Source organism: Anomaloglossus baeobatrachus, chromosome 8 (assembly GCF_048569485.1).
Source record: "Anomaloglossus baeobatrachus isolate aAnoBae1 chromosome 8, aAnoBae1.hap1, whole genome shotgun sequence".
NCBI lineage: Eukaryota > Metazoa > Chordata > Amphibia > Anura > Aromobatidae > Anomaloglossus > Anomaloglossus baeobatrachus.
The window spans coordinates 3,827,821-3,850,992 of record NC_134360.1 but is presented as its reverse complement, the minus strand read 5'-3'; the positions used below and the strand labels follow the sequence as shown (position 1 = coordinate 3,850,992).

The 23,172-nt window shown below is 54.7% G+C and overlaps 1 protein-coding gene across 1 annotated transcript; it reads right to left on the bottom strand.

Moving 5' to 3' along the window:
- Positions 1-1,845: 1,845 nt before the first annotated feature.
- On the bottom strand, positions 1,846-22,678 carry MKRN2OS (MKRN2 opposite strand). The gene is made up of 4 exons (XM_075321260.1): positions 22,396-22,678; positions 5,080-5,129; positions 4,811-4,973; positions 1,846-4,730 (listed from the first exon to the last, which is right to left on the bottom strand). Exons 1-4 carry the CDS (start codon positions 22,608-22,610, stop codon positions 4,484-4,486), a joined length of 675 nt encoding a protein of 224 aa, XP_075177375.1. The 5' UTR covers positions 22,611-22,678; the 3' UTR covers positions 1,846-4,483.
- Positions 22,679-23,172: the final 494 nt, after the last annotated feature.

Here is a 23,172-nt window from a genome sequence, read left to right as displayed (position 1 = left end):
TGGTTCTGCCCTTCCGCTGTATCTAGGGTGGTCTACCATGTAGTGCTGGTTCCTCCCCTCCGCTGTCTCTAGGGTGGTCCACCATGTAGCGCTGCTTCCTCCCCTCCGTTGTCTCTAGGGTGGTCCACCATGTAGCGCTGCTTCCTCCCCTCCGCTGTCTCTAAGGTGGTCCACCATGTAGTGCTGGTTCCTCCCCTCCGCTGACTCTAGGGTGCTCCACCATGTAGTGCTGTTCCTCCCCTCCGCTGTCTCTAGGGTGCTCCACCATGTAGTGCTGGTTCCTCCCCTCCGCTGTCTCTAGGGTGCTCCACCATGTAGTGCTGGTTCCTCCCCTCCGCTGTCTCTAGGGTGGTCTACCATGTAGTGCTGGTTCCGCTCCTCCGCTGTCTCTAGGGTGCTCCACCATGTAGTGCTAGTTCCTCCCCTCCGCTGTCTCTAGGGTGCTCCACCATGTAGTGCTGTTCCTCCCCTCCGCTGTCTCTAGGGTGCTCCACCATGTAGTGCTGGTTCCTCCCCTCCGCTGTCTCTAGGGTGCTCCACCATGTAGTGCTGGTTCCTCCCCTCCGCTGTCTCTAGGGTGCTCCACCATGTAGTGCTGGTTCCTCCCCTCCGCTGTCTCTAGGGTGGTCTACCATGTAGTGCTGGTTCCGCTCCTCCGCTGTCTCTAGGGTGCTCCACCATGTAGTGCTAGTTCCTCCCCTCCGCTGTCTCTAGGGTGCTCCACCATGTAGTGCTGTTCCTCCCCTCCGCTGTCTCTAGGGTGCTCCACCATGTAGTGCTGGTTCCTCCCCTCCGCTGTCTCTAGGGTGGTCCACCATGTAGTACTGGTTCCGCCCCTCCGCTTTCTCTAGGGTGCTCCACCATGTAGTGCTGTTCCTCCCCTCCGCTGTCTCTAGGGTGCTCCACCATGTAGTGCTGGTTCCTCCCCTCCGCTGTCTCTAGGGTGCTCCACCATGTAGTGCTGTTCCTCCCCTCCGCTGTCTCTAGGGTGCTCCACCATGTAGTGCTGGTTCCTCCCCTCCGCTGTCTCTTGGGTGGTCCACCATTTAGCGCTGCTTCCTCCCCTCCGCTGTCTCTAGGGTGGTCCACCATGTAGTGCTGGTTCCTCCCCTCCGCTGTCTCTAGGGTGGTCCACCATGTAGTGCTGGTTCTGCCCTTCCGCTGTCTCTAGGGTGGTCTACCATGTAGTGCTGGTTCCTCCCCTCCGCTGTCTCTAGGGTGGTCCACCATGTAGCGCTGCTTCCTCCCCTCCGTTGTCTCTAGGGTGGTCCACCATGTAGCGCTGCTTCCTCCCCTCCGCTGTCTCTAAGGTGGTCCACCATGTAGTGCTGGTTCCTCCCCTCCGCTGACTCTAGGGTGCTCCACCATGTAGTGCTGTTCCTCCCCTCCGCTGTCTCTAGGGTGCTCCACCATGTAGTGCTGGTTCCTCCCCTCCGCTGTCTCTAGGGTGCTCCACCATGTAGTGCTGGTTCCTCCCCTCCGCTGTCTCTAGGGTGGTCTACCATGTAGTGCTGGTTCCGCTCCTCCGCTGTCTCTAGGGTGCTCCACCATGTAGTGCTAGTTCCTCCCCTCCGCTGTCTCTAGGGTGCTCCACCATGTAGTGCTGTTCCTCCCCTCCGCTGTCTCTAGGGTGCTCCACCATGTAGTGCTGGTTCCTCCCCTCCGCTGTCTCTAGGGTGGTCCACCATGTAGTGCTGGTTCCTCCCCTCCGCTGTCTCTAGGGTGGTCCACCATGTAGTGCTGTTCCTCCCCTCCGCTGTCTCTAGGGTGGTCCACCATGTAGTGCTGGTTCCTCCCCTCCGCTGTCTCTAGGGTGCTCCACCATGTAGTGCTGGTTCCTCCCCTCCGCTGTCTCTAGGGTGGTCCGCCATGTAGTGCTGGTTCCTCCCCTCCGCTGTCTCTAGGGTGGTCCGCCATGTAGTGCTGGTTCCTCCCCTCCGCTGTCTCTAGGGTGGTCCACCATGTAGTGCTGGTTCCTCCCCTCCGCTGTCTCTAGGGTGCTCCATCATGTAGTGCTGGTTCCGCCCCTCCGCTGTCTCTAGGGTGCTCCACCATGTAGTGCTGGTTCCTCCCCTCCGCTGTCTCTAGGGTGGTCCACCATGTAGTACTGGTTTCTCCCCTCCGCTGTCTCTAGGGTGGTCCGCCATGTAGTGCTGGTTTCTCCCCTCCGCTGTCTCTAGGGTGGTCCGCCATGTAGTGCTGGTTCCTCCCCTCCGCTGTCTCTAGGGTGGTCCACCATGTAGTGCTGTTTCCTCCTCTCCGCTATCTCTAGGGTGGTCCAGCATGTAGTGCTGGTTCCTCCCCTCCGCTGTCTCTAGGGTGGTCCAGCATGTAGTGCTGGTTTCTCCCCTCCGCTGTCTCTAGGGTGGTCCACCATGTAGTGCTGGTTCCTCTTCTCCGCTGTCTCTAGGGTGGTCCACCATGTAGTGCTGGTTCCTCCCCTCCGCTGTCTCTAGGGTGCTCCACCATGTAGTGCTGCTTCCTCCCCTCCGCTGTCTCTAGGGTGGTCCACCATGTAGTGCTGGTTCCGCCCCTCCGCTGTCTCTAGGGTGGTCCAGCATGTAGTGCTGGTTCCTCCCCTCCGCTGTCTCTAGGGTGGTCCAGCATGTAGTGCTGGTTTCTCCCCTCTGCTGTCTCTAGGGTGGTCCACCATGTAGTGCTGGTTCCTCCCCTCCGCAGTCTCTAGGGTGATCCACCATGTAGTGCTGGTTCCTCCCCTCCGCTGTCTCTAGGGTGCTCCACCATGTAGTGCTGCTTCCTCCCCTCCGCTTTCTCTAGGGTGGTCCACCATGTAGTGCTGGTTCCGCCCCTCCGCTGTCTCTAGGGTGCTCCACCATGTAGTGCTGTTCCTCCCCTCCGCTGTCTCTAGGGTGGTCCACCATGTAGTGCTAGTTCCTTCCCTCCGCAGTCTCTAGGGTGCTCCACCATGTAGTGCTGTTCCTCCCCTCCGCTGTCTCTAGGGTGCTCCAGCATGTAGTGCTGGTTCCTCCCCTCCGCTGTCTATAGGGTGGTCCACCATGTAGTGCTGGTTCCGCCCCTCCGCTGTCTCTAGGGTGCTCCACCATGTAGTGCTGTTCCTCCCCTCCGCTGTCTCTAGGGTGCTCCACCATGTAGTGCTGGTTCCTCCCCTCCGCTGTCTATAGGGTGGTCCACCATGTAGTGCTGGTTCCTCCCCTCCGCTGTCTCTAGGGTGGTCCACCATGTAGTACTGGTTCCGCCCCTCCGCTTTCTCTAGGATGCTCCACCATGTAGTGCTGTTCCTCCCCTCCGCTGTCTCTAGGGTGGTCCACCATGTAGTGCTGGTTCTGCCCCTCCGCTGTGTCTAGGGTGCTCCACCATGTAGTGCTGGTTCCTCCTCTCCGCTGTCTCTAGGGTGTTCCACCATGTAGTGCTGTCTCTAGGGTGGTCCACCATGTAGTGCTGTTCCTCCCCTCCGCTGTCTCTAGGGTGGTCCACCATGCAGTGCTGTTTCCTCCTCTCCGCTATCTCTAGGGTGGTCCAGCATGTAGTGCTGGTTCTTCCCCTCCGCTGACTCTAGGGTGGTCCACCATGTAGTGCTGGTTCCTCCGCTCCGCTGTCTCTAGGGTGGTCCACCATGTAGTGCTGGTTCCTCCGCTCCGCTGTCTCTAGGGTGGTCCACCATGTAGTGCTGGTTCCTCCCCTCCGCTGTCTCTAGGGTGGTCCACCATGTAGTGCTGGTTCCTCCGCTCCGCTGTCTCTAGGGTGGTCCACCATGTAGTGCTGGTTCCTCCCCTCCGCTGTCTCTAGGGTGGTCCACCATGTAGTGCTGGTTCCTCCCCTCCGCTGTCTCTAGGGTGCTCCACCATGTAGTGCTGCTTCCTCCCCTCTGCTGTCTCTAGGGTGCTCCACCATGTAGTGCTGGTTCCTCCTCTCCGCTTTCTCTAGGGTGCTCCACCATGTAGTGCTGGTTCCTCCCCTCCGCTGTGTCTAGGGTGCTCCACCATGTAGTGCTGGTTCCTCCCCTCCGCTGTCTCTAGGGTGGTCCACCATGTAGTGCTGGTTCCGCCCCTCCGCTGTCTCTAGGGTGGTCCAGCATGTAGTGCTGGTTTCTCCCCTCCGCTGTCTCTAGGGTGGTCCACCATGTAGTGCTGGTTCCTCCCCTCCGCTGTCTCTAGGGTGGTCCAGCATGTAGTGCTGGTTTCTCCCCTCCGCTGTCTCTAGGGTGGTCCACCATGTAGTGCTGGTTCCTCCCCTCCGCTTTCTCTAGGATGGTCCACCATGTAGTGCTGGTTCCTCCCCTCCGCTGTCTCTAGGGTGCTCCACCATGTAGTGCTGGTTCTGCCCCTCCGCTGTGTCTAGGGTGCTCCACCATGTAGTGCTGGTTCCTCCCCTCCGCTTTCTCTAGGGTGTTCCACCATGTAGTGCTGTCTCTAGGGTGGTCCACCATGTAGTGCTGGTTCCTCCCCTCCGCTGTCTCTAGGGTGGTCCACCATGTAGTGCTGGTTCCTCCCCTCCGCTGTCTCTAGGGTGGTCCACCATGTAGTGCTGGTTCCTCCCCTCCGCTTTCTCTAGGATGGTCCACCATGTAGTACTGGTTCCGTGACACCTCGTGGCTCAGGCTGATATACTTGGACGCTCGCCGAGTTCTCGGTAATATAAACTTCTGTGTAAATTCCTCCTTGGAGAAGGTTTTCTTCTCCTGGAGGTGGAGGAGGCTGTTGATGAATCTCAGGGCGTACGTGTAGCAGTTGTGCTCCTTCTCATCATATCTGGAGGACAGAAGGGGAGAGTTTAAAAAAGGAACCTGAAAAGCATAAAAACAAGTTTGTGTTGGGGGCTGTAGACCTACCGGTGAGGAAGCCATTCCTCCTTGTAGGAGAAGTCTTGTAGATACGAGTCCCACTGGTACACGAGGGCGTGCTGGTCGGGCGGCACCAGGGCTACGGCCACGCACTGCTCCCAGCCAGACGGGTCCTTGTGGGTGCCAGATTCATTGTAATGATGCACAATGCCTTGGAAAAAGAAAGCAATTAGTGTACACTGTGCAACGGCAAAAAACCCCACCGGCAGGATTATTCCCCCATCGTCAATAGTGCGGAGATGCAGCATAACCCTGACCTTCACAACTGGTGATGCCAACGTGGAGATCTGAGGAACCGTCGTATTCCCTGGAAGAGACAATCACAAGAGACGCCATGTAAGTAATACCATGCACCCTGCGCGTGGCCCATCAGTGCACCCTGCGCGTGGCCCATCAGTGCACCCTGCGCGTGGCCCATCAGTGCACCCTGCGCGTGGCCCATCAGTGCACCCTGCGCGTGGCCCATCAGTGCACCCTGCGCGTGGCCCATCAGTGCACCCTGCGCGTGGCCCATCAGTGCACCCTGCGCGTGGCCCATCAGTGCACCCTGCGCGTGGCCCATCAGTGCACCCTGCGCGTGGCCCATCAGTGCAGCCTCCACGTGGCTCATCAGTGCAGCGATCCTTCCCACTTACATGCTTCCATCTATCTCTGCCGCCTCTTGATTTCAGCTCTGGCTTTAGTCAGAGGAGAGCAGAGGTAGATGGAAATCCGCTGGTGTGAAGCTGCATTGAACTATTTGGTCACACTGAGGGCGCGCACCTGTGTTTGGTTTGAGCAGTCATTTCGTGCTGATAGCCTCCTATTAAAGTTGTTGTCCCCTACCTGGTCTTCCCCCTTTTTAAATTAAGTAAGATAAAAATCCCGCACGGGGAATGTTCTCCTGGGTCTACCATTGCATTTTTATGCCACGTGAGCCTTGCAGCTAATCAGTGGCTGCTATTGGGCTTCTTTGCTGTTCCCTTGGATGAATGTTGGAAGGATTCACTGCAGAGCTAACGGGAGCCCTGGTGCCTACATTGCAGGGGATGAGTATCTTTACACGGGGATAACTTCATCTGATTGGCTGTTCTCCCGGTGGCGGACCACCACAACTTGATCAATTTAGGAGCCCAATTAAGATAAACAGTGAGTGCTCCCCCCGCAGAGGTGTTCCAGCGACGATGTGTCACGTGCGCCCTGATGAGCTGCGGCCGGCACATGACACAACCAGGTCTCCGAGATCAGCGACGCCACTCACTACTGAGGCCACGTCACCAGTTATACTCTGACTCCTATCATCTGTTTACATTCCACGCAGCTACACGAGAGATCAGAATATACACTGACGCCGTCCCCCCACGCTCCATTTCATCCATCAGGACGCCGCCCACTGCGCCCGAGGTGCCGCCCACGCCAGGATCGCTGGTGACGTGTGTCACAAGCACGAGATTATGGGCGGCGCTGTGATTGCATCGCAAGTGCCCGCCCATAACCTCGTGGACGCACTTTCCCCCACTGCCTCCAGCCTTCTGCGCAAGCGCTCGCCGGCCAAATGACCTGACGTCACCTCCTTCCCATCTTACCCTGCAGCACGGCAAGATGGGAAAGAGGTGACGTCGGGTCATCTGGCCAGAAAGCGCTTGCGCAAAACGCTGGAGGAAGAGGGGAAAGTGCGGTCACGAGGTTATGGGCAGCACTTGCTGATGACACTCACAGCGCCACCCATAACCTCGTGCCTGCACAAAACGTCACCAGCGGTCACACGTGCACACAGTGCACAGTCCCGCTACAGTCGCACAGCGCGTGCGCGGGACCATGGGCGCCCAGGGGCAGCGTCCTAAGATATGAAATTCAGCGTTGGGGGGGGGGGGGGGCGTAAATCTGCTGGAGGAACAGCAACGGTCAGCAGAGAGCCCGCCCCCATGGACGATTTACAAAATTTACATAGCAAAAGGTACAAGTTTATAAAGTATTTAATTTGGTTTAAAAGGGGCCATAAAAAGTGCAGGAACCTGCTAGAATCAGCCCCGGAGCTGCAGAGGGGGAGACTTTAGGTTTAAAGCAAAATTTCTGATGACGGGTTCCCTTTAATGCGATATCTACAGAGGTGTATAGAGGCCCATTGCCAACAACCACCACTCCAGTGTCTAATGCTACATTGTGTTTGCTGTGTTATAAGGCTAATGGATGTTTAGAAATCCCTTGAAAACCCTTGTACAGGTATGTTAGCACAGCTGAAAACAGTTTTGCTGATTAGAGAAGCTATAACTGACCTTCCTTTGAGCTAGTTGAGAATCTGGAGCTTTACATTTGTTGTTTTCATTAAACTCTCAAAATGGCCAGAAAAAGTGACCTTTCATGTGAATCGCAACAGTCTATTCTTGTTCTTAGAAATGAAGGATATTCCATGCGAGAAATCGCCAAGAAACTGAAGATTTCCTACAACGGTGTGTACTACTCCCTTCAGAGGAGAGCACAAACAGGCTGTAACCAGAGTAGAGAGAAGTGGAGGCCGCGCTGCACAACTGAGAAGAGCACAAACAGGCTGTAACCAGAGTAGAGAGAAGTGGAGGCTGCGCTGCACAACTGAGAAGAGCACAAACAGGCTGTAACCAGAGTAGAGAGAAGTGGAGGCCGCGCTGCACAACTGAGAAGAGCACAAACAGGCTGTAACCAGAGTAGAGAGAAGTGGAGGCCGCGCTGCACAACTGAGGAGAGCACAAACAGGCTGTAACCAGAGTAGAGGGAAGTGGAGGCCGCGCTGCACAACTGAGGAGAGCACAAACAGGCTGTAACCAGAGTAGAGGGAAGTGGAGGCCGCGCTGCACAACTGAGGAGAGCACAAACAGGCTGTAACCAGAGTAGAGGGAACTGGAGGCCGTGCTGCACAACTGAGGAGAGCACAAACAGGCTGTAACCAGAGTAGAGAGAAGTGGAGGCCGCGCTGCACACCTGAGGAGAGCACAAACAGGCTGTAACCAGAGTAGAGAGAAGTGGAGGCTGCGCTGCACACCTGAGGAGAGCACAAACAGGCTGTAACCAGAGTAGAGAGAAGTGGAGGCCGTGCTGCACAACTGAGGAGAGCACAAACAGGCTGTAACCAGAGTAGAGAGAAGTGGAGGCCGCGCTGCACAACTGAGGAGAGCACAAACAGGCTGTAACCAGAGTAGAGGGAAGTGGAGGCCGCGCTGCACAACTGAGGAGAGCACAAACAGGCTGTAACCAGAGTAGAGAGAAGTGTGAGGCCGCGCTACACAACTGAGCAACAAGACAAGCACATTGCAGTCTCTAGTGTGAGAAATCCACGCCTCACAGGTCCTCAACTGGCAGCTTCATTACATAGCACCCGCAAAACACCAGTGTCACCATCTACAGTGAAGACTCCGGGATGCCGGCCTTCAGGGCAGAGGGGCAAAGAAAAAGCCATATCTGAGACTGGCTAATAAAGGAAAAGATTAATATGGGCAAAAGAACACAGACATTGGACAGAGGAAGATTGGGAAAAAGTGTTATGGACAGAAGAATCCAAGTCTGAAGTGTTTGGATCACACAGAAGAACATTTGTGAGACGCAGAACTACTGAAAAGATGCTGGAAGACTGCCTGACGCCATCTGTCAAGCATGGTGGAGGTCATGTGATGGTCTGGGGTTGCTTTGGTGTTGGTAAAGTGGGAGATTTGTACAAGGTAAATGGGATTGTGAATAAGGAAGGCTATCACTCCATTTTACACCATGCCATACCCTGAGGACAGCGCCTGATTGGAGCCAATTTCATCCTAAACAGGACAATGACCCAAAGCCACCTCCAAATTATGCATGAACCATTTAGGGAAGAAGCCGGCAGCAGGTATCTATCTGTAATGGAGGGGCCCAGTCACCAGACCTCAACCCTATAGAGCTGCTGTGTGAGCAGCTTGACCGTATGGTGCCAAAACGTGCCCATCAAGCCTATCCAACTTGTGGAGGGGGGAAGCATGGGGCGAAATATCTCCAGATTACCCCCGCAAATTACCACCTAGAATGCCAAAGCTCTGCAAAGCTGGAATTGTGCAAAGGAGCGATCTGTGCCGAAAGCCAAGTGTGAAGAGAAAAGTATTATTCCATGGAAAAGTCATTATTTCTGACCTCGTCACTGTCTGCACGAGATTCTCTATTCATTATGCAACTGATCTGATAAATAACAGTGTGATATTCATGGAAAACACACAATTGTCTGGAGGAGACAGGTGAGCACTACCATGCACGGGGGCTCAGGCCTCATAACAAGAGATGGGTGAGCATCAGTAATAGTGCTCTCCTGTCTCTAGTACTGAGCACCTGAGCATGGTAGTGCCCGCTCATCACTAGTTACCAGTACTGAGCACCTGAGCATGGTAGTGCCCGCTCATCACTAGTTACCAGTACTGAGCACCCGAGCATGGTAGTGCCCGCTCATCACTAGTTACCAGTACTGAGTACCCGAGCATGGTAGTGCCCGCTCATCACTAGTTACCAGTACAGAGCACCTGAGCATGGTAGTGCCCGCTCATCTCTAGTTACCAGTACAGAGCACCCGAGCATGGTAGTGCCCGCTCATCACTAGTTACCAGTACTGAGCACCCGAGCATGGTAGTGTCCGCTCATCACTAGTTACCAGTACTGAGCACCTGAGCATGGTAGTGCCCGCTCATCACTAGTTACCAGTACCGAGCACCCAAGCATGGTAGTGCCCGCTCATCACTAGTTACCAGTACTGAGCACCCGAGCATGGTAGTTCCCGCTCATCACTAGTCACCAGTACAGAGCACCCGAGCATGGTAGTGCCCGCTCATCACTAGTTACCAGTACTGAGCACCAGAGCATGGTAGTGCCCGCTCATCACTAGTTACCAGTACTGAGCACCCGAGCATGGTAGTGTCCGCTCATCACTAGTTACCAGTACTGAGCACCCGAGCATGGTAGTGCCCGCTCATCACTAGTTACCAGTACCGAGCACTCGAGCATGGTAGTGTCCGCTCATCACTAGTTACCAGTACTGAGCACCCGAGCATGGTAGTGCCCGCTCATCACTAGTTACCAGTACTGAGCACCTGAGCATGGTAGTGCCCGCTCATCACTAGTTACCAGTACTGAGCACCTGAGCATGGTAGTGCCCGCTCATCACTAGTTACCAGTACTAAGCACCTGAGCATGGTAGTGCCCGCTCATCACTAGTCACCAGTACAGAGCACCCGAGCATGGTAGTGCCCGCTCATCACTAGTTACCAGTACTGAGCACCCGAGCATGGTAGTGCCCGCTCATCTCTAGTTACCAGCACTGAGCACCTGAGCATGGTAGTGCCCGCTCATCACTAGTTACCAGTACTGAGCACCTGAGCATGGTAGTGCCCGCCCATCACTAGTTACCAGTACTGAGCACCCGAGCATGGTAGTGCCCGCTCATCACTAGTTACCAGTACTGAGCACCCGAGCATGGTAGTGCCCGCTCATCACTAGTTACCAGTACTGAGCACCCGAGCATGGTAGTGCCCGCTCATCACTAGTTACCAGTACTGAGCACCCGAGCATGGTAGTGCCCGCTCATCACTAGTTACCAGTACAGAGCACCCGAGCATGGTAGTGCCCGCTCATCACTAGTTACCAGTACTGAGCACCCGAGCATGGTAGTGCCCGCCCATCACTAGTTACCAGTACAGAGCACCCGAGCATGGTAGTGCCCGCTCATCACTAGTTACCAGTACTGAGCATGGTAGTGCCTGCTCATCACTAGTTACCAGTACTGAGCACCCGAGCATGGCAGTGCCCGCTCATCACTAGTTACCAGTACTGAGCATGGTAGTGCCCGCTCATCACTAGTTACCAGTACTGAGCACCTGAGCATGGTAGTGCCCGCTCATCACTAGGAATTATTTTCACCCACAAGGCTCTCCACAGTGCGGCACCCCCCTACATCTCCACCCTCCTCTCTTCCTATCCCCTACCCGTTCTCTACGCTCTGCAAGTGACGTTTGACTAATACCCACACTTATCTGAACCTCCCAGTTCCGCCTCCAAGACTTCTCCTGAGTTGCACCAATTTTCTGGAACGCTCTACCCCAAGAAACTAGGATGAACCACAACTTACACAGCTTTAAACGCTCGGTAAAAACACATCTTTTTATTGCGGCCCATCACCCTCCCAAATCGAAGTCAGTTCATACATACAGTCAGGGCCATAAATATTTGGACAGTGACACAAGTTTTGTTATTTTAGCTGTTTACAAAAACATGTTCAGAAATACAATTCTATATATAGTATGGGCTGAAAGTGCACACTCCCAGCTGCAATATGAGAGTTTTCACATCCAAATCGGAGAAAGGGTTTAGGAATCATAGCTCTGTAATGCATAGCCTCCTCTTTTTCAAGGGACCAAAAGTAATTGGACAAGGGACTCTAAGGGCTGCAATTAACTCTGAAGGCGTCTCCCTCGTTAACCTGTAATCAATGAAGTAGTTAAAAGGTCTGGGGTTGATTACAGGTGTGTGGTTTTGCATTTGGAAGCTGTTGCTGTGACCAGACAACATGCGGTCTAAGGAACTCTCAATTGAGGTGAAGCAGAACATCCTGAGGCTGAAAAAAAAGAAAAAATCCATCAGAGAGATAGCAGACATGCTTGGAGTAGCAAAATCAACAGTCGGGTACATTCTGAGAAAAAAGGAATTGACTGGTGAGCTTGGGAACTCAAAAAGGCCTGGGCGTCCACGGATGACAACAGTGGTGGATGATCGCCGCATACTTTCTTTGGTGAAGAAGAACCCGTTCACAACATCAACTGAAGTCCAGAACACTCTCAGTGAAGTAGGTGTATCTGTCTCTAAGTCACCAGTAAAGAGAAGACTCCATGAAAGTAAATACAAAGGGTTCACATCTAGATGCAAACCATTCATCAATTCCTAAAATAGACAGGCCAGAGTTACATTTGCTGAAAAACACCTCATGAAGCCAGCTCAGTTCTGGAAAAGTATTCTATGGACAGATGAGACAAAGATCAACCTGTACCGGAATGATGGGAAGAAAAAAGTCTGGAGAAGAAAGGGAACGGCACATGATCCAAGGCACACCACATCCTCTGTAAAACATGGTGGAGGCAACGTGATGGCATGGGCATGCATGGCTTTCAATGGCACTGGGTCACTTGTGTTTATTGATGACATAACAGCAGACAAGAGTAGCCGGATGAATTCTGAAGTGTACCGGGATATACTTTCAGCCCAGATTCAGCCAAATGCCGCAAAGTTGATCGGACGGCGCTTCATAGTACAGATGGACAATGACCCCAAGCATACAGCCAAAGCTACCCAGGAGTTCATGAGTGCAAAAAAGTGGAACATTCTGCAATGGCCAAGTCAATCACCAGATCTTAACCCAATTGAGCATGCATTTCACTTGCTCAAATCCAGACTTAAGACGGAAAGACCCACAAACAAGCAAGACCTGAAGGCTGCGGCTGTAAAGGCCTGGCAAAGCATTAAGAAGGAGGAAACCCAGCGTTTGGTGATGTCCATGGGTTCCAGACTTAAGGCAGTGATTGCCTCCAAAGGATTCGCAACAAAATATTGAAAATAAAAATATTTTGTTTGGGTTTGGTTTATTTGTCCAATTACTTTTGACCTCCTAAAATGTGGAGCGTATGTAAAGAAATGTGACAATTCCTACAATTTCTATCAGATATTTTTGTTCAAACCTTCAAATTAAACGTTACAATCTGCACTTGAATTCTGTTGTAGAGGTTTCATTTCACATCCAATGTGGTGGCATGCAGAGCCCAACTCGCCAAAATTGTGTCACTGGCCAAAGATTTCTGGACCTAACTGTATGTCCTCCACTAATTGTCAGAACATAATTCTCCCTCATCTCCACTGCACCCAATAGCAGCACAGGGATTGGCGAGTGACGGCTCAGGCCGCTTCTATCCCCCATCGGTATCAATAAGCCCCTGCACCTCGTCTCCTCACCGCTCCCCATTGTAGAGTGTAAGCGCTCAGGAGCAGGGGCGCCATTATTTTTGCATTAATTATTGTATCTTCTATAACTGTTACTTATGAAGCTTTGTTGTATATGAGCCTCTGAATTGTAAAGCGCTGCGGAATATGTTGGTGCTATAAAAATAAAGAGTATTATTATTACTCCCGTCCTCCAGAAAACGCGATTCCACTGTAATTACTGCACGATGGAATGATACAATGATTGTTTCCCGTATTTTGTGTCAAACTTATTTCATCCCATAGAAGTGAATGGAATCCTGAGCGATGGCCGCTCCCCGCTGATATCTGATGAGCTGCAGTTCTCCCGGGCAGCAGCCATCATTATATATTCTGCAGTCTCCGGAGTTGCAGTTCTCCCGGGCGGCTGCCATCATTATATATTCTGCCGTCTCCGGAGCTGCAGTTCTCGCAGGCGGCGGCCATCATTATATATTCTGCCGTCTCCGGAGCTGCAGTTCTCGCAGGCGGCGGCCATCATTATATATTCTGCCGTCTCCGGAGCTGCAGTTCTCGCAGGCGGCGGCCATCATTATATATGCTGCCGTCTCCGGAGCTGCAGTTCTCGCAGGCGGCGGCCATCATTATATATTCTGCCGTCTCCGGAGCTGCAGTTCTCCCGGGCGGCTGCCATCATTATATATTCTGCAGTCTCTGGAGCTGCAGTTCTCCCGGGCAGCGGCCATCATTATATATTCTGCAGAGTCTCCGGAGCTGCAGTTCTCCCGGGCAGCGGCCATCATTATATATTCTGCAGTCTCCGGAGCTGCAGTTCTCGCAGGCGGCGGCCATCATTATATATTCTGCCGTCTCCGGAGCTGCAGTTCTCGCAGGCGGCGGCCATCATTATATATTCTGCAGTCTCTGGAGCTGCAGTTCTCCCGGGCAGCGGCCATCATTATATATTCTGCAGAGTCTCCGGAGCTGCAGTTCTCCCGGGCGGCTGCCATCATTATATATTCTGCCGTCTCCGGAGCTGCAGTTCTCGCAGGCGGCGGCCATCATTATATATTCTGCCGTCTCCGGAGCTGCAGTTCTCGCAGGCGGCGGCCATCATTATATATTCTGCCGTCTCCGGAGCTGCAGTTCTCGCAGGCGGCGGCCATCATTATATATGCTGCCGTCTCCGGAGCTGCAGTTCTCGCAGGCGGCGGCCATCATTATATATTCTGCCGTCTCCGGAGCTGCAGTTCTCCCGGGCGGCTGCCATCATTATATATTCTGCAGTCTCTGGAGCTGCAGTTCTCCCGGGCAGCGGCCATCATTATATATTCTGCAGAGTCTCCGGAGCTGCAGTTCTCCCGGGCAGCGGCCATCATTATATATTCTGCAGTCTCCGGAGCTGCAGTTCTCCCGGGCAGCGGCCATCATTATATATTCTGCAGTCTCCGGAGCTGCAGTTCTCCCGGGCAGCGGCCATCATTATATATTCTGCAGTCTCCGGAGCTGCAGTTCTCCCGGGCAGCGGCCATCATTATATATTCTGCAGGCTCCGGAGCTGCAGTTCTCGCAGGCGGCGGCCATCATTATATATTCTGCAGTCTCCGGAGCTGCAGTTCTCCCGGGCAGCGGCCATCATTATATATTCTGCCGTCTCCGGAGCTGCAGTTCTCGCAGGCGGCGGCCATCATTATATATGCTGCCGTCTCCGGAGCTGCAGTTCTCGCAGGCGGCGGCCATCATTATATATTCTGCCGTCTCCGGAGCTGCAGTTCTCCCGGGCGGCTGCCATCATTATATATTCTGCAGTCTCTGGAGCTGCAGTTCTCCCGGGCGGCGGCCATCATTATATATTCTGCAGTCTCCGGAGCTGCAGTTCTCCCGGGCAGCGGCCATCATTATATATTCTGCCGTCTCCAGAGCTGCAGTTCTCCCGGGCAGCGGCCATCATTATATATTCTGCAGAGTCTCCGGAGCTGCAGTTCTCCCGGGCAGCGGCCATCATTATATATTCTGCAGTCTCCGGAGCTGCAGTTCTCCCGGGCAGCGGCCATCATTATATATTCTGCAGTCTCCGGAGCTGCAGTTCTCCCGGGCAGCGGCCATCATTATATATTCTGCAGTCTCCGGAGCTGCAGTTCTCCCGGGCAGCGGCCATCATTATATATTCTGCAGGCTCCGGAGCTGCAGTTCTCGCAGGCGGCGGCCATCATTATATATTCTGCAGGCTCCGGAGCTGCAGTTCTCCCGGGCAGCGGCCATCATTATATATTCTGCAGTCTCCGGAGCTGCAGTTCTCCCGGGCAGCGGCCATCATTATATATTCTGCAGTCTCCGGAGCTGCAGTTCTCCCGGGCAGCGGCGATCATTATATATTCTGCAGTCTCCGGAGCTGCAGTTCTCCCGGGCAGCAGCCATCATTATATATTCTGCAGGCTCCGGAGCTGCAGTTCTCCCGGGCAGCGGCCATCATTATATATTCTGCAGTCTCCGGAGCTGCAGTTCTCGCAGGCGGCGGCCATCATTATATATTCTGCAGGCTCCGGAGCTGCAGTTCTCCCGGGCAGCGGCCATCATTATATATTCTGCAGGCTCCGGAGCTGCAGTTCTCCCGGGCAGCGGCCATCATTATATATTCTGCAGGCTCCGGAGCTGCAGTTCTCGCAGGCGGCGGCCATCATTATATATTCTGCAGGCTCCGGAGCTGCAGTTCTCCCGGGCAGCGGCCATCATTATATATTCTGCAGTCTCCGGAGCTGCAGTTCTCGCAGGCGGCGGCCATCATTATATATTCTGCAGTCTCCGGAGCTGCAGTTCTCCCGGGCAGCGGCCATCATTATATATTCTGCAGGCTCCGGAGCTGCAGTTCTCGCGGGCAGCGGCCATCATTATATATTCTGCAGGCTCCGGAGCTGCAGTTCTCGCAGGCGGCGGCCATCATTATATATTCTGCAGTCTCCGGAGCTGCAGTTCTCCCGGGCAGCGGCCATCATTATATATTCTGCAGGCTCCGGAGCTGCAGTTCTCGCAGGCGGCGGCCATCATTATATATTCTGCAGTCTCCGGAGCTGCAGTTCTCCCGGGCAGCGGCCATCATTATATATTCTGCAGTCTCCGGAGCTGCAGTTCTCGCAGGCGGCGGCCATCATTATATATTCTGCAGGCTCCGGAGCTGCAGTTCTCGCAGGCGGCGGCCATCATTATATATTCTGCAGTCTCCGGAGCTGCAGTTCTCGCAGGCGGCGGCCATCATTATATATTCTGCAGTCTCCGGAGCTGCAGTTCTCGCAGGCGGCGGCCATCATTATATATTCTGCAGTCTCCGGAGCTGCAGTTCTCCCGGGCAGCGGCCATCATTATATATTCTGCAGTCTCCGGAGCTGCAGTTCTCGCAGGCGGCGGCCATCATTATATATTCTGCAGTCTCCGGAGCTGCAGTTCTCGCAGGCGGCGGCCATCATTATATATTCTGCAGTCTCCGGAGCTGCAGTTCTCGCAGGCGGCCGCCATCATTATATATTCTGCCGTCTCCGGAGCTGCAGTTCTCGCAGGCGGCTGCCATCATTATATATTCTGCAGTCTCTGGAGCTGCAGTTCTCGCAGGCGGCGGCCATCATTATATATTCTGCCGTCTCCGGAGCTGCAGTTCTCGCAGGCGGCGGCCATCATTATATATGCTGCCGTCTCCGGAGCTGCAGTTCTCGCAGGCGGCGGCCATCATTATATATTCTGCCGTCTCCGGAGCTGCAGTTCTCCCGGGCGGCTGCCATCATTATATATTCTGCAGTCTCCGGAGCTGCAGTTCTCCCGGGCGGCTGCCATCATTATATATTCTGCAGAGTCTCCGGAGCTGCAGTTCTCGCAGGCGGCTGCCATCATTATATATTCTGCAGGCTCCGGAGCTGCAGTTCTCCCGGGCAGCGGCCATCATTATATATTCTGCAGTCTCCGGAGCTGCAGTTCTCCCGGGCAGCGGCCATCATTATATATTCTGCAGTCTCCGGAGCTGCAGTTCTCCCGGGCAGCGGCCATCATTATATATTCTGCAGTCTCCGGAGCTGCAGTTCTCCCGGGCAGCGGCCATCATTATATATTCTGCAGTCTCCGGAGCTGCAGTTCTCCCGGGCAGCGGCCATCATTATATATTCTGCAGTCTCCGGAGCTGCAGTTCTCCCGGGCAGCGGCCATCATTATATATTCTGCAGTCTCCGGAGCTGCAGTTCTCCCGGGCAGCGGCCATCATTATATATTCTGCAGGCTCCGGAGCTGCAGTTCTCGCAGGCGGCGGCCATCATTATATATTCTGCAGGCTCCGGAGCTGCAGTTCTCCCGGGCAGCGGCCATCATTATATATTCTGCAGTCTCCGGAGCTGCAGTTCTCCCGGGCAGCGGCCATCATTATATATTCTGCAGTCTCCGGAGCTGCAGTTCTCCCGGGCAGCGGCCATCATTATATATTCTGCAGTCTCCGGAGCTGCAGTTCTCCCGGGCAGCGGCCATCATTATATATTCTGCAGGCTCCGGAGCTGCAGTTCTCCCGGGCAGCGGCCATCATTATATATTCTGCAGGCTCCGGAGCTGCAGTTCTCGCAGGCGGCGGCCATCATTATATATTCTGCAGGCTCCGGAGCTGCAGTTCTCCCGGGCAGCGGCCATCATTATATATTCTGCAGGCTCCGGAGCTGCAGTTCTCCCGGGCAGCGGCCATCATTATATATTCTGCAGGCTCCGGAGCTGCAGTTCTCGCAGGCGGCGGCCATCATTATATATTCTGCAGGCTCCGGAGCTGCAGTTCTCCCGGGCAGCGGCCATCATTATATATTCTGCAGTCTCCGGAGCTGCAGTTCTCGCAGGCGGCGGCCATCATTATATATTCTGCAGTCTCCGGAGCTGCAGTTCTCCCGGGCAGCGGCCATCATTATATATTCTGCAGGCTCCGGAGCTGTAGTTCTCCCGGGCAGCGGCCATCATTATATATTCTGCAGGCTCCGGAGCTGCAGTTCTCGCAGGCGGCGGCCATCATTATATATTCTGCAGTCTCCGGAGCTGCAGTTCTCCCGGGCAGCGGCCATCATTATATATTCTGCAGGCTCCGGAGCTGCAGTTCTCGCAGGCGGCGGCCATCATTATATATTCTGCAGTCTCCGGAGCTGCAGTTCTCCCGGGCAGCGGCCATCATTATATATTCTGCAGTCTCCGGAGCTGCAGTTCTCGCAGGCGGCGGCCATCATTATATATTCTGCAGGCTCCGGAGCTGCAGTTCTCCCGGGCAGCGGCCATCATTATATATTCTGCAGGCTCCGGAGCTGCAGTTCTCGCAGGCGGCGGCCATCATTATATATTCTGCAGTCTCCGGAGCTGCAGTTCTCGCAGGCGGCGGCCATCATTATATATTCTGCAGTCTCCGGAGCTGCAGTTCTCGCAGGCGGCGGCCATCATTATATATTCTGCAGTCTCCGGAGCTGCAGTTCTCCCGGGCAGCGGCCATCATTATATATTCTGCAGTCTCCGGAGCTGCAGTTCTCGCAGGCGGCGGCCATCATTATATATTCTGCAGTCTCCGGAGCTGCAGTTCTCGCAGGCGGCGGCCATCATTATATATTCTGCAGTCTCCGGAGCTGCAGTTCTCGCAGGCGGCGGCCATCATTATATATTCTGCAGTCTCCGGAGCTGCAGTTCTCCCGGGCAGCGGCCATCATTATATATTCTGCTGTCTCCGGAGCTGCAGTTCTCGCAGGCGGCGGCCATCATTATATATTCTGCAGTCTCCGGAGCTGCAGTTCTCGCAGGCGGCGGCCATCATTATATATTCTGCTGTCTCCGGAGCTGCAGTTCTCGCAGGCGGCGGCCATCATTATATATTCTGCAGTCTCCGGAGCTGCAGTTCTCGCAGGCGGCGGCCATCATTATATATTCTGCAGGCTCCGGAGCTGCAGTTCTCCCGGGCAGCGGCCATCATTATATATTCAGCAGGCTCCGGAGCTGCAGTTCTTGCAGGCGGCTGCCATCATTATATATTCTGCAGGCTCCGGAGCTGCAGTTCTCCCGGGCAGCGGCCATCATTATATATTCTGCAGGCTCCGGAGCTGCAGTTCTCCCGGGCAGCGGCCATCATTATATATTCTGCAGGCTCCGGAGCTGCAGTTCTCCCGGGCAGCGGCCATCATTATATATTCTGCAGTCTCCGGAGCTGCAGTTCTCCCGGGCAGCGGCCATCATTATATATTCTGCAGGCTCCGGAGCTGCAGTTCTCCCGGGCAGCGGCCATCATTATATATTCTGCAGGCTCCGGAGCTGCAGTTCTCCCGGGCAGCGGCCATCATTATATATTCTGCAGTCTCCGGAGCTGCAGTTCTCCCGGGCAGCGGCCATCATTATATATTCTGCAGAGTCTCCGGAGCTGCAGTTCTCGCAGGCGGCGGCCATCATTATATATTCTGCAGTCTCCGGAGCTGCAGTTCTCCCGGGCAGCGGCCATCATTATATATTCTGCAGGCTCCGGAGCTGCAGTTCTCCCGGGCAGCGGCCATCATTATATATTCTGCAGTCTCCGGAGCTGCAGTTCTCCCGGGCAGCGGCCATCATTATATATTCTGCAGTCTCCGGAGCTGCAGTTCTCCCGGGCAGCGGCCATCATTATATATTCTGCAGTCTCCGGAGCTGCAGTTCTCCCGGGCAGCGGCCATCATTATATATTCTGCAGGCTCCGGAGCTGCAGTTCTCCCGGGCAGCGGCCATCATTATATATTCTGCAGTCTCCGGAGCTGCAGTTCTCCCGGGCAGCGGCCATCATTATATATTCTGCAGTCTCCGGAGCTGCAGTTCTCCCGGGCAGCGGCCATCATTATATATTCTGCAGTCTCCGGAGCTGCAGTTCTCCCGGGCAGCGGCCATCATTATATATTCTGCAGTCTCCGGAGCTGCAGTTCTCCCGGGCAGCGGCCATCATTATATATTCTGCAGTCTCCGGAGCTGCAGTTCTCGCAGGCGGCGGCCATCATTATATATTCTGCAGGCTCCGGAGCTGCAGTTCTCCCGGGCAGCGGCCATCATTATATATTCTGCAGGCTCCGGAGCTGCAGTTCTCCCGGGCAGCGGCCATCATTATATATTCTGCAGGCTCCGGAGCTGCAGTTCTCCCGGGCAGCGGCCATCATTATATATTCTGCAGGCTCCGGAGCTGCAGTTCTCCCGGGCAGCGGCCATCATTATATATTCTGCAGTCTCCGGAGCTGCAGTTCTCCCGGGCAGCGGCCATCATTATATATTCTGCAGTCTCCGGAGCTGCAGTTCTCCCGGGCAGCGGCCATCATTATATATTCTGCAGTCTCCGGAGCTGCAGTTCTCCCGGGCAGCGGCCATCATTATATATTCTGCAGTCTCCGGAGCTGCAGTTCTCCCGGGCAGCGGCCATCATTATATATTCTGCAGTCTCCGGAGCTGCAGTTCTCGCAGGCGGCGGCCATCATTATATATTCTGCAGGCTCCGGAGCTGCAGTTCTCCCGGGCAGCGGCCATCATTATATATTCTGCAGTCTCCGGAGCTGCAGTTCTCCCGGGCAGCGGCCATCATTATATATTCTGCAGTCTCCGGAGCTGCAGTTCTCCCGGGCAGCGGCCATCATTATATATTCTGCAGTCTCCGGAGCTGCAGTTCTCCCGGGCAGCGGCCATCATTATATATTCTGCAGTCTCCGGAGCTGCAGTTCTCGCAGGCGGCGGCCATCATTATATATTCTGCAGGCTCCGGAGCTGCAGTTCTCCCGGGCAGCGGCCATCATTATATATTCTGCAGGCTCCGGAGCTGCAGTTCTCCCGGGCAGCGGCCATCATTATATATTCTGCAGGCTCCGGAGCTGCAGTTCTCCCGGGCAGCGGCCATCATTATATATTCTGCAGGCTCCGGAGCTGCAGTTCTCCCGGGCAGCGGCCATCATTATATATTCTGCAGTCTCCGGAGCTGCAGTTCTCCCGGGCAGCGGCCATCATTATATATTCTGCAGTCTCCGGAGCTGCAGTTCTCCCGGGCAGCGGCCATCATTATATATTCTGCAGTCTCCGGAGCTGCAGTTCTCCCGGGCAGCGGCCATCATTATATATTCTGCAGTCTCCGGAGCTGCAGTTCTCCCGGGCAGCGGCCATCATTATATATTCTGCAGTCTCCGGAGCTGCAGTTCTCGCAGGCGGCGGCCATCATTTTATATTCTGCAGGCTCCGGAGCTGCAGTTCTCCCGGGCAGCGGCCATCATTATATATTCTGCAGGCTCCGGAGCTGCAGTTCTCCCGGGCAGCGGCCATCATTATATATTCTGCAGGCTCCGGAGCTGCAGTTCTCCCGGGCAGCGGCCATCATTATATATTCTGCAGTCTCCGGAGCTGCAGTTCTCCCGGGCAGCGGCCATCATTATATATTCTGCAGTCTCCGGAGCTGCAGTTCTCCCGGGCAGCGGCCATCATTATATATTCTGCAGTCTCCGGAGCTGCAGTTCTCCCGGGCAGCGGCCATCATTATATATTCTGCAGTCTCCGGAGCTGCAGTTCTCCCGGGCAGCGGCCATCATTATATATTCTGCAGTCTCCGGAGCTGCAGTTCTCGCAGGCGGCGGCCATCATTATATATTCTGCAGGCTCCGGAGCTGCAGTTCTCCCGGGCAGCGGCCATCATTATATATTCTGCAGTCTCCGGAGCTGCAGTTCTCCCGGGCAGCGGCCATCATTATATATTCTGCAGGCTCCGGAGCTGCAGTTCTCCCGGGCAGCGGCCATCATTATATATTCTGCAGGCTCCGGAGCTGCAGTTCTCCCGGGCAGCGGCCATCATTATATATTCTGCAGTCTCCGGAGCTGCAGTTCTCCCGGGCAGCGGCCATCATTATATATTCTGCAGGCTCCGGAGCTGCAGTTCTCCCGGGCAGCGGCCATCATTATATATTCTGCAGGCTCCGGAGCTGCAGTTCTCCCGGGCAGCGGCCATCATTATATATTCTGCAGTCTCCGGAGCTGCAGTTCTCCCGGGCAGCGGCCATCATTATATATTCTGCAGGCTCCGGAGCTGCAGTTCTCCCGGGCAGCGGCCATCATTATATATTCTGCAGGCTCCGGAGCTGCAGTTCTCCCGGGCAGCGGCCATCATTATATATTCTGCAGGCTCCGGAGCTGCAGTTCTCCCGGGCAGCGGCCATCATTATATATTCTGCAGTCTCCGGAGCTGCAGTTCTCCCGGGCAGCGGCCATCATTATATATTCTGCAGGCTCCGGAGCTGCAGTTCTCCCGGGCAGCGGCCATCATTATATATTCTGCAGTCTTCGGAGCTGCAGTTCTCCCGGGCAGCGGCCATCATTATATATTCTGCAGTCTCCGGAGCTGCAGTTCTCCCGGGCAGCGGCCATCATTATATATTCTGCAGGCTCCGGAGCTGCAGTTCTCCCGGGCAGCGGCCATCATTATATATTCTGCAGGCTCCGGAGCTGCAGTTCTCCCGGGCAGCGGCCATCATTATATATTCTGCAGGCTCCGGAGCTGCAGTTCTCCCGGGCAGCGGCCATCATTATATATTCTGCCGTCTCCGGAGCTGCAGTTCTCCCGGGCAGCGGCCATCATTATATATTCTGCAGGCTCTTCACGTTCGCTCTCATTGATGATAACTTACCCTAGAAAGTGGCCTCTCGTTGGTTTCAGCACAAAGCAGCATTTCTCCGTGTGCGCGTTCACAAAAGGGCTGGGAACGGCGACCGGAGCCGGGTCCCAGGAGCAGACGGGATTGTGGCCGCAGACGGGGCAGTGCGCGGGCACGGCTCTGCTGTAAATATCCCGAGCACAGTGGCTGAACCGGACCAGGCCGCAGTCCTCCCTGCACGTCGCCATGCTGCCGTCACCTGACAGGAAGCGACCTGAGCGACCTCAGCCATGCGAGCCGTCACCTGACAGGAAGCGACCTGAGCGACCTCAGCCATGCGAGCCGTCACCTGACAGGAAGCGACCTCAGCCATGCGAGCCGTGACCGTCACCTGACAGGAAGCGACCTGAGCCACCTCAGCAGCTGCTCCTCGGATCTGGAGAACACACGGCCCTCACAATATTGCCGCCAAAGCCACGGAAATATGGCCACAGGCAGAAGACGGCATTCTCATGATAGCATCCAACTATTGCGCCATCTTCACCGGAAATCTGCAATTCTGAGAGATTAGCACTCTCTAATTAGAAATGTAGTGTAGTTCTCCTGATTAGCTGTCTCCTACCTCATGTGCACGGCATGGCAGGAGCCATGGATACCGGAGCTGCAATGCCCTGCACATGAGGTAGGAGACACGGCCATATCAGGAGAGCTATACTACATTTCTAATTGGAGGGATTTGCTAATATTATTATTATTATTATTACGCCTGCTACATATTGGGAGAGAAACTTGGAGATGGGAGTACCGCTT

Bases quoted from the DNA above. Each gene is read 5' to 3' on its own strand.
- MKRN2OS (XM_075321260.1), bottom strand. From the start codon at position 22,610: ATGGCGACGTGCAGGGAGGACTGCGGCCTGGTCCGGTTCAGCCACTGT. The intron at 5,130-22,395 runs GTAAGTTATCAT...TGTCTCTTCCAG, and splicing joins ACGAGAGGCCACTTTCTAGG to GGAATACGACGGTTCCTCAG. The intron at 4,731-4,810 runs GTAGGTCTACAG...TCTGTCCTCCAG, and splicing joins GAGGAATGGCTTCCTCACCG to ATATGATGAGAAGGAGCACA.